The 11378-nt window shown below is 38.2% G+C and overlaps 1 protein-coding gene across 1 annotated transcript; it reads right to left on the bottom strand.

Moving 5' to 3' along the window:
- Positions 1 to 1026: 1026 nt before the first annotated feature.
- LOC141783128 (snake venom 5'-nucleotidase-like) lies at positions 1027 to 10433 on the bottom strand. Its single transcript, XM_074660161.1, has 9 exons — positions 10052 to 10433; positions 8318 to 8540; positions 7895 to 8083; positions 7482 to 7679; positions 7042 to 7196; positions 6628 to 6736; positions 6389 to 6538; positions 4841 to 5041; positions 1027 to 2121 (listed from the first exon to the last, which is right to left on the bottom strand). The coding sequence occupies exons 1-9, from the start codon at positions 10388 to 10390 to the stop codon at positions 1964 to 1966; spliced, it is 1722 nt and encodes a 573-aa protein (XP_074516262.1). The 5' UTR covers positions 10391 to 10433; the 3' UTR covers positions 1027 to 1963.
- Positions 10434 to 11378: the final 945 nt, after the last annotated feature.

The following is an 11378-nucleotide window of genomic DNA, read 5'->3' as shown; positions in this document are numbered from 1 at the left end:
ACATGTACAGTATCTGACCTGGATACATGCCCCAACAAGAAGAGGAAACACGTGGCCCCTCCTGCTGTATGTGTCATTTACATTACAAAATAAATTATATGACTAAATGATAGAAGTGTATTTAGTCTTAACTATAAATGCCAACAGTGTAAAGGTGTGCATCTGTTCGACAGCTGCAGTTGATTGTAGTAAAACTTTATTGTTAATACTATGTCACACTGTGATACTGCACTACTCACACTGTGGTATTGCCACAGATGTGAACTGCTATAAAACTATCACCAAACATTATATCCTGTAACACCTCTAGCTTGAAAAGTCACTCTAGAATCAGTTTTACAGAATCGAAATGGGAAAACTCATTTTAAATGCAGACAAGTCCAGTCAAAATGTTTTTTAATTGTTACTGATTTTAAGTTTGAAAAGAAGGAACAAATCATATGCTGCACATGTAGTCGATAATCTATTAAGCCTCCTATTGATTATGTTACTTTTTTGAGTGATTGGGGTTGATGAGTGATATCTGCAAGATGTGGACATCCAATCAAACTGCTCCGTTTTTATCAGTATTTTAATATTGATAGCCGAAAACGTACCCCTTCCTCCTAGTGGCTGTTTGGTGAGCAGCTACGTGTTGTCGAGCGATGCAAGCAGTAGGAATTTTATGTAAAGTAAATATACTATTTTTCATTTAAAATTGCAATGCAAGATCAACAATTTGTTAAATGAACAACACTTCAGGCTTGGTAACTTGAAGTTTTATAAACTAAAAAGAACAACTGAATCATATTCCTGAGGGACCTTTTTTTAAATTGTTACTTAAAATAATTAAAAAACATAATTTAATACATAATAATTAAAACTAATTTTATACTCTTTGTCAACTAAGATTTAATGAATAATAGAAACAATCATTAACAGCAGGAATAATAGTTATATATAAAATTCATGACTAATTTTGATGAATTATTTTCACGTTTTTTTTTATGCGTAAAAATAAAAAGAAGAAATACCTGAGAAAGTGCCTTCATTTCCATTTTCAATTTATTCTAACAAGTTTATAAAAGTACTTTTAAAAAGATAACGTTGGAGTAAACAAAGGATGCAATCGGACGCGATGACAAAAACAGAAGAACTGTTCAATAGATTTTGGACAAAAGTATTTGGTTCCATCAGCTTTGTGTTTTTACTCTGAATATGTCAACCAGTGCAGAGAGGCTCAAAATGATAATTGTCATGAGAACAAACAAAAAACTGACTTGTATGTAGATCATATCTACAATATATCTGCTGTAGCAATAAAATTTTTTGTATATGATGATGGACATATTCAAATAATTCTTTATAAAAATTAGATTTGATGAGCAGTCACTAAAATGGACCCAAGTTTAAGAGGGAAGACAGTCTACAAAACTGGAGAATACATCAAACAATACTTACAGGCACATTCAGGTGCATAAATACTTTGAAGCTTTGGCTTCTTTCCATCCATTTCTATTCAGTGAGGGAAGGCAGAGATAAAGCAGCTTTCCCTCTGTGCATTATCTCACTATAAGAAGTCGGACGCTGCCTGGCAGTCTTTGGGCTCTTTCATGCTTTTAAGCATCGTCTTTTAGACATTCAGAACACTTCAGTTCCTTTAAAGTGGCAAGAAAAAATACATTCATACTAAAAATTACTTACATGCACTTTTGAGTCCATATTAGTAACATCCAATACATATTTACCATTTTAAAGTTCTTTAAGTTGTGTGCACACGTGCGAACAATGTATACAATACAGGACTCCCGTTGTCCCCAGTCCTTATAATCACTGACTGACTGAATCTACCCTGAGCCTGAACCTGCAATCCTGTTGTCTTCTAGTTATCCTTGAAGGCAGCGAGATGGAAAGGCAGTCAACCAAGTGTCCCAGAGGAGTTTACAAGCTGCCCTTCAGTTTATCACAGTTTACAGAAAGCCCATCAGAGTGTCAGGGACAGACATAAACCCAGCAGCAACAAACCAACGCTGTGGGCTGTAAAGACAGCCGAGTTCCTGAACGTGATCCGACCCTCCACTGCAGGGTACACGCGCTTCATGTCCGAGACGTATTTGGAAAAAACTGAAATGTCCATGTCACCTGGAAGAGACGGGAAAATGACGACTCGGTTAGTATTTGATGATAACATTTTATCTCCTTGCTGCCCGTGCTTAAAACCACCTGTTCTCTATTTCGACAGTGCTATAATATCTGTGAGAGACAGATATTGTGCAATATCCATCTGCTTTTGATAAAACATTCCCACCAGAGTGAAGTTCACCAAGAGGTGACGTCTTAAAATGAGTGGACAGGGACTCTTTCCTAAGACATGAGATCACTGATGGATGAACTGCACCCTGCTGTGTCTCGCTTATAGAACAGCTGCAGTCCTTGCATAATGTCCTTGCATTAATTTCAATTGAGTGAAATAAAATGAGACATTTAAATGCATAGATGATTGAGGGGAAGCCAATGCAAAATTATAATATTATGAATTCATTTATTATTAAATGGCTTTGTTGAATACTTGATTCTGATCGGTCAATTACGGCATTTTACGGTCTGTTATTTCTTTATAACAGATCGTTGCTACGTTTAATAGACCGTTGCTATGTATAACAGACCGTTGCTATGTATAACAGACCGTTGCTATGTTTAATAGACCGTTGCTATGTATAACACACCGTTGCTATGTATAACAGACCGTTGCTACGTTTAATAGACCGTTGCTATGTATAACAGACCGTTGCTATGTATAACAGACCGTTGCTATGTTTAATAGACCGTTGCTATGTATAACACACCGTTGCTATGTATAACAGACCGTTGCTATGGGCGCAGTTCTGATGTCGGACTCTGGAGCACCATTTTTGTGTCAAATTATTGATTTCTTAAGTAAGTAGCCGTGTAATAAGCAGGATAATGTACAGCGAGCCGGTCATTGTTGCGAAATAAACCCATTCAGCTTCATGTCAGGGTCCACCCCACCACAACATCACCCTGTCGGTGTTTATTTCACAACAATGACCCGCTTGCTGTACATTATCCCTTACTTATTGCACAGAAAAAAACCCCACAAAAACAAGACTAAGAGTGTAAAGCCATGTTAACGGCTCTCTGAGGCTGTATTTAGGCATGTATTTGAGCTAATGTTAACATCAGCATGCTAACACACTACAATGACAACATTAAGCAGGTGTTGACCATGCTCACCATCTTTGGTAAATAGCACTAAACACCAAGTACAGATAAAGTAAGGCTGATGGGAATGTCATTAGTTTTGCAGGTATTTAAACCAAAGTTTTGGGCAAATTAAAATGTTTGGTAATACATCCAATAGTTGTTGAGACTTTTCCATCTAGAGCAGAGTGGTAGACCGACCGACTGACCAACCAACAAATCGTCATAGCAATCCGTTGAGCCGTGCTTGGGTGCGACCAGAGGGCTACCTCAAGGTCTGAGAAGTGATGCCAATGTGGAAGTGCCTTAAAGTTGCATTCTTTCTAATAGCCAGCAGGGGGCGACTCCTCTGGTTGCAAAAAGAAGTCTGATTGTATAGAAGTCTATGAGAAAATGATCCTACTTCTCACTTGATTTATTACTTCAGTAAACATTGTAGACATGAGTTTATGGTCTCAGTCACTAGTTTCAAGTCTTCTTCAATACAGCATGATGTTCATTTGGTAAATTATGGTCCCATTTAGAGTCAAATAGACCATAAAGCAGTATGCTTTAGGGCGTGGCTACCTTGTGATTGATAGGTTGTCCGGGGTCTGGGAGTTGTCTGTGTTTTCGTCTTACAACTTTAACCCTTTCACAGTATGTTTTCAGATCATGAAAGTTTATTATAACCTTTTTGGTCGCCTGAAAACATCTTATCCAGTGTTTGATTGTATTTAGCTCCAAAAATGCCAAACTCGAGGCTTCAAAACGGCAGTCCACAAACCAATGGGTGAAGTCACGGTGACTACGTGTACTTCTTATATTATGTCTATGATAGAGCAAAACATTTCAAGCACGGCGCTCCTCCAAAGGCAACATCCTGCTTTTCATAACTTTTTGCACTGAGCGGCTTCCCCTCTTTCTTCTGTGCTCTTGATGATCTGTTTTTCGAAATAGCCTTTTCCACTGTTTTTGCATAGACATTTGAATGAGACATGAGGTGCCAAGTTTATGCAATCTGAGCCAGAGAATCAGCTTATTGCAGTGAAACAGAGAAAGATCAAATCAAATAGTCAAATAGGTCTGACGGGTCTTATTCTAACGCTGCTAGAGTCTTGTTTTTTCATATGTTATCAAGATGTTTCACTGGTAACCGAAAGTGGAAAGAATTCTTTCTAGATCCACATCTGGAACTCATGCCTCGATCCCTAATACATATACATAATCTATAACACACACTGATGTTTGAATTTGACTTTATGCTCCAGATATTCTTCCAGAGAATCCATTCAGAGACATGTAAAAGGTGGAAAAACGCTGTCCAGCCCCTTCAAATGATTTGACATAAAAGAAACATTAAAGCCCAGCAGGGATTACTTAGGATCCAGTCCAACAGGAAGGAAAAGTAAGGAAGGAAATAGACATTAGGGACTTGGAGTGGACTTTTGAGCACAACAATAGTCAACAATTATTTCTTATCAGAAACTGGTCGGTTATTTCCGTCTCTTTGCTTCGCTAATAGATTTCTTCTTTTGAGTATTAAGCAGTGAAACTTACAAGCGAGTGAAACTAACTCTAGTTTCTTGATGTCTTCACACATCAAACTAAACAAATTTCCCGTATTAACAACATTTAATTTAAAGTACATGCGGCCCACCTGTGTTATGCTTCAGTAACTCCTCCTTGATCATGGTAAAGCCATCTCCTCCGCCCACCATGTACGAATTCATGACCACAGTGTACTTCTTCTCCGGGTCTAACGGTTCATACTTGGGCACACGGCACTCAGTGCAGAGCATGGACACAGACGCCACACGCTGGTACGCTGGTTTGGAGAGGTCATACTGAATGCGAATGCCTAGAAATGTCCAAGAGAAAATGAGGAAATGTTACGTTTGCAAGGGAACATATGAAAAACTCACTTCTTCATTGATTGTGTTCATACATTTGAGTATCTGGAGTGCCTACCTATCACACAAACTGTGAAATAAGACAACTAGTAAATTGTTTTGTGGGCTGCCTACATCAGAAAAAATGTGATTCAACAAACCGTTCAGATTTGGCTCCCCTTTTTATGTCACATGCAGAACTACCTTTGCAAAGGTGCACCATATTTTTCAAGCAATCCAATCAGAGCAGAGGGAGCTTTTTCAGGAGGGGGTCTTAAAGAGACAGGCGCTAAAACAGAGCTCTGTTTCAGACAGAGGGTGAATACAAGTATATTCAGACAGACAGTATGAGAAAGTAATCTGTTTTTGAACATTAAAGCATTTAAACTTGTTTGAGTAAAAACCCAATATACAGGTATGGACCTGGAAATGAGCATGATATGTCCCCTTTAAAGGAACAGTGTGACATTTTGGGAAAGTTTTCTTGTCACAAGTCAGGTGAGGAGATTGATACCGCACGTGTCTTTCAGTTGAAAATAAAGCTACCGCCAGCAGTCAGATAGCTTAGCATAATTTGGAAACAGGGAAACAGCTAGCTTGGCTCTGTCCAAAGCTAACAAAATGTTCCTGCCAGTATCTGGTATTACCAGTATTATTACTTTAATATAAAATCCACCCGATTCAACTGTTATCAGGCCATTGAATAGGCGTTATCGGTCACTATGAGCCCCATAGATGTGGGTCATTAGGGGCCTACTGCACCTACTATGTAAGTAACACGTTGTAAAACTGAATGAAATGTTATGTTTTGAACACAAACAAAAAGGCTTTTTAGGCAACAAAACCAATTAGTTAAGTTTAGGGAAAAACATGTGTTTTGGCTTAAAATAACTATGTTTCAAAAGTGTAAGCGAAACTTGTGAACACAAAGACAACCGCGCGTTGTTGGTTTCACATGGGTTGCGAAGCTTTTGTGTCTCATCCATCGTCCCCCAACCTCCACCCCATATGGAGTTTTGTCTATACTACAGGGCAAGACTTCCGCTTTTGCTCCGGTCATAATTACTACGGTCACTAGAGGTCACTATCGTGTTCTTTTATACCTTCTTTCGGTGATCTACCATGTGAATAGATGATAAAACCCAATAGTGGGTGTAGTAGGCCCCTATTGACCCACATCTATGGGGCTTATAGTGACTGATAATACCTATTTAATGACCTGATAACAGTCTAAACACAAAATCTGACCAGTGAAAGTAACAGTTAATATTATCCTTCGACTGTGGATTAAACAGTATTGGTGGAGGAGCACAGACCTGAGACTTGAAGAAACTCTCCAGACATGCCTCCATATCTGTGAATGGAGTGTTCAAATGCCTTTTTCACTGTCGATCCCTTCATCTGGACCAAGTCCATGGTTCCTCCAAATGGTAAGACGGTGAGGATCTCCTCCATAGTTATGGAGCCTAAAAGTGAAGGCAAATACTGGTACATTTTTAAAAAGAAACTACAGTCTTTGTTATGAAGCACTCAGTAAATCTGTAGCAAAAAGTACCATTTTTGTAGCGCTCGTCTATAGCTGTTCGTATAGATCCACTGTTCAGCATACATATGCCCACATGATTCCACCGCAGATCACTTGAATACCTTGTATTGTGATAAATCTGGCAACACAAAGGGGGGGAAATTGTATAAGTCAAACTCTACGTCTTGTACAGTTTGTCACTGTGCCAAAAAGACTGGCTAAGTGGTGTTTATGTAAGCCCACTATAAGCCTCTGCAGCTCTTTTAATTCCCTGAATTCCCACCCGATACTATACATGCACAGGCAGGATCTGAGATTACAACCATTGTGATGTTAAAGTTGGGGTTCACTGTTGAAGAAAATGTTTCTCTCAGTGGTTATAAACTGAACAACAACTAAGGCTTTCTGATGTAAATGAATGGCCAAATGAACTGTAATTGTTACCATAGCATCACAGATCAGGTTTCCAAGGTTACACTCCCGAAATCGACACTCTTCAAACGTCCCATTGAGGTAGACCAGAGTCTGTCCTACATACTGAGATGAATAGTGAGCCAAGTCTTTCTTCCACTCCTCAATGTCAGCCAGGACACCTGGGTCTGAGAGAGTTACGAAACAAGTAAAGATTTATCAAAGCATGAGACAGCAGACAGCAGTAATCCAGATGTATTTGGATTTTTTTTTTTTAGGAATGATTTACAACTATTAGTCCACGTTTTTGTTTCAACAGCTGTGTAAATATCACAGTTATTACCGAATTTGATTTACTTGTACACAGATAGACAGACATGGCAATTTAATGTCACTTCATGCCACATCAAGTCATTTTAACATGATACAATCTTATTTGTAATTGCTGACAATCATGCTGTCATGCAGGCTACCTTGAGGTATGCTGCTGTCCATTAGGATAGGGTTTCCAACAGCTTTGACCACATTCCCAGCCTCGTCAAACGTGACTTGCAAGTATCCGAGGTACTTCCCAAAAGCAAAGGCCTGGACCACCGGCACGTTCCTCCCATCGTCAGACCTCACCATGAAAGGATACGGACCTGCTGGCACTTCAGTGGATGGGGGGGTTCCTGATAAGAGAGTTTACAGTGTCTCACTTCCACAGTGAAGGTCAAACCAGACGTTTTGCTCTTTCAGTTTTGATCTTATTTGCACAGTTTAAGTATTTGAGGAAATGGGTACAGACTTCTGCAGCTGAGTTGATATACAAACAGAAATAAAAACCCAGTTAAAAATACCTTTAGAGCTGAATGGAATAAGATAAGATAGGAGAAAAAGGAAATACCAGTATAGAGGAATGTGTTGGTGTGTCCTCCAATAACTACGTCCACCCCTCTCACGCGCTTGGCGATGTCTTTATCCACGTCAAAGCCAGAGTGGCCCAGGGCGATGATCTTATTATAGCCCAGCGTTTCCAGTTTATCAACCTGAATCTGAAGCGCCTCCACCTCATCCTCAAATGTCAGGTGTTGACCTAACACACAGGGGGAGAAATGGCAACTATAGGGCTCAAAATGAAACATCTGTAGTGCATTAGAGAAACAGAAAAAAAAAATCAGACACACTATAAACTACACTGGAAAAAAAAGCTCCAGATGTTATTGGTCTGAGCTTCATCCAAGCTTTAACTCGCTGTACACATGAACTGCTGCATGCAACAAGGTGACAATCATTTAAACAAAATATGATTATAATATATGTAATTTACCTGGCATGGATAGGAATGGGGTCTCTGCAGTTGTGTAGCCGACCACAGCCACTTTCTCTGAGCCCACATGTAGGATTGTGTAGGGCTGGTAGTAGCCGCTGAGGTTCGCAGCCAGAATCTGGTCAGGTTTTATGTTGGCACTCACCACAGAGCAATTTACATTTTGGAGGAAGGGCTTGATCAGACCCTCCACCCCATTGTCAAACTCATGGTTTCCAAAAGCCTTAAATACAAAAAAACATTTTATTAATTATAATAAACTCCAGTGATTTTATCTAATTAAAAACTTACTCAAAACATATTCAGCTTAAAAAGGACAATCAGATAACGTGGTGTACAAATATGGAACACCAAAATACATGTTATCAAGAGCTTGTTATCCTTAGAACATTTTAAAAGGAAATTATCATCACATTTAATGAATGATCTTTTGATATGTTTAGATATATTTTCTTTTTTTCTGTACTGTTTCTTTTGTATGTATTTCAATGTTTTTATTGGATTGTTTCCCACTGTTTGGTTCGGTTTTTCTGCACATTTTGTGTACTTCTTGTTGTTGTTTAACTTTTGAGCTTCTTGACCTTTCCTGACACATTTCTTGTTTTCAGTATCTCAACTCAACCCTGATTTCAAGCCAAATATGTTAATGGCACAATCATTTTTACATCTCTAACTTGATATGATACATTTAACTTAACCACTTAACTTTACCATAGCTGCTGCTAAAAAATACTGAAAACATGACGCACTCTTTATAGAGATAATAAACTAACTATAAACATCCACATTTACTGTTTCCTAAAGTTGACATATTGGTCTTACGAGCTACTAAAAAGTTAAGCCCTATTAAAGAGACACGATTGTCGTCCTCTGTATATTGCATGTTTTTCATGAAACTATTCCACATAATGTAATTATTTCCCAGGCAAATGTGGCAAATAAAAGGGTGAAAGAAAAAATACATCTGGATGAAATGAAAAATGTTGACCCCACCTTCTCCCCACTAATAATTTTCATACAGTCCCTTAATGGCCTATGTCTGGTATATATATATATATTCTTTTTTTCGTTGATTTTGTGCAGTTTTATATATATGCAAATAAATAAATAAATATGTTTAGATATATTTTCTTTTTTTTCTGTGCTGTTTCTTTTGTATGTATTTCAATGTTTTTATTAGATTGTTTCCCACTGTTTGGTTAGGTTTTTCTGCACATTTTGTGTACTTCTTGTTGTTGTTTAACTTTTGTTGTATTTTTAAAATCATGTTAGTTTAGTTCCTTTTTTTTGTTAGTGTTTATTTTACTCCTCCTGGGGTTGGTTGGAGGTCATTTTGTATAAGCCTGTGGCTTCTTGACCTCTCCTGACACATTTTCTTGTTTTTTTTTCATTGACTGGATTTTGTGCAGTTTTTTATATATGTGCAAATAAATAAAATAAATAAATAAAATAAATAAATATAGCCCAAAACAATAAATCATGTTCTAAATAAGCTCATGTTTAAAAAAATAATTTAAGTGGCTGTCAAATAAATGCAGCGTGGTTAAAAAGTGCAATAATTTCCTCTGAAATTTGGCCCATTAGAATAATATATTAGAAAAACAAAAACATTTTGGTAGATATTTTATTTTACTTGACCTCTCCTGACACTTTTTTTTTTTTTTTTCATTGACTGGATTTTGTGCAGTTTTATCAAATAAATACAAAAACAAAAATAAAATACAGAGTATTTACCATAGCATCATAACCGAGTTTGTTCATGAAGTGCGCTGCTTCCGCGCCTTTGTAGAAGTTGAACCAGACACTTCCTTGAAACTGGTCTCCAGCATCCAGAAACAACACGTTCTTCTCCTTTTTGCGGATCTCGGACACTTTGGTGAACCTCCTGGCGACGCCGGCGAAGCAAGGCTGCCCTTCCAGACACTTCCCAGAGTCCACGCTGGTCTCCTCGATCCGGGCATGGTTGTCGTTGGTGTGAAGAAGTGTCACCTCGAGAGTCGATGCCGAACAGAGCAGCAGAAAGAGGCAGCAGAGCGAGGTCAGCAGAGCGCGCAGAGACGTCCAGACGCGCATCGTGTCGTTGTGCGTAAAAGCGCTCGAGAGACCAAGAATGTGATTTACAGTAGAGCACCAAGAAGGAGGCGGGGGCTTTTCCTCTGAAGAGGGATGTGGTAAAACACAATGGGGACATAAAGGGGTCTCAGTATGTTACATGATTCCCGCCTAGAAAATTAGAAAAAAAAGAAAGGGAAAGTTAGAGCACCTGTTATAAAGAGGTCATAAGCTATAACTAATATATATATAAATGGTAAATAAAATAATTTTCCTTCTAATGTTTTAAAGGTCAGCTTTTGGGTTGCCAGGTTGTAAATCAAATATGAAGCATTTACTAATGATTACAAATGAATACCACAACACGCCAAATGTGTCTCTATTAGGCAAGGCAAAGCAAGGCAAGTTTATTTATACAGCACATTTCATACACAAAGGCGATTCAAAGTGCTTAACATATATAAAAGCAAGATAAAGGAGCACAAAATGCATAAGTTAAAAACGAATAAAAGAATATAAAAGTACAAGTTAAAAGAAAAAAATTAAAAGGATAATAAAAAACAATCAAAAGACAGTAAAGTGCAGCATTTGGTCAATTAAGAAAAGCGTCTGAGAACAGTTTGGTCTTGAGTCTAGATTTGAAAGTATTAGGGACTGTATGAAAATTATTGGGGTGGGGAGGGGCACATGGGAGAAGTTTGCCATTCTGCCAGAAATCTCCTTAAGTTTAGGCAACAAACCTAAAATAAAGTCTTTCTGGCAGAAAGCCCTGAAGGCAAACTTCTCCTGTGTGCTGGGGAGGGGGACTCCCCAGCACGTTATTATTATTTGGACCCTCCCTATAACTTGGAAAACATGACGCACTCTTTAGAGAGATAATAAACTAACTATAAACATCCACATCTACTGTTTCCTAAAGTTGACATATTGGTCTTACGAGCTACTAAAAAGTTAAGCCCTGATAAAGAGACGTGATTGTCGTCCCGTGTATATTGCATGTTTTTCACGA

This window comes from Sebastes fasciatus, chromosome 15 (genome assembly GCF_043250625.1).
Source record: "Sebastes fasciatus isolate fSebFas1 chromosome 15, fSebFas1.pri, whole genome shotgun sequence".
Taxonomy (NCBI): Eukaryota; Metazoa; Chordata; class Actinopteri; order Perciformes; family Sebastidae; genus Sebastes; species Sebastes fasciatus.
Note: the sequence above shows the minus strand (reverse complement) of the source record. Positions and strands in the feature narration are given on the sequence as shown.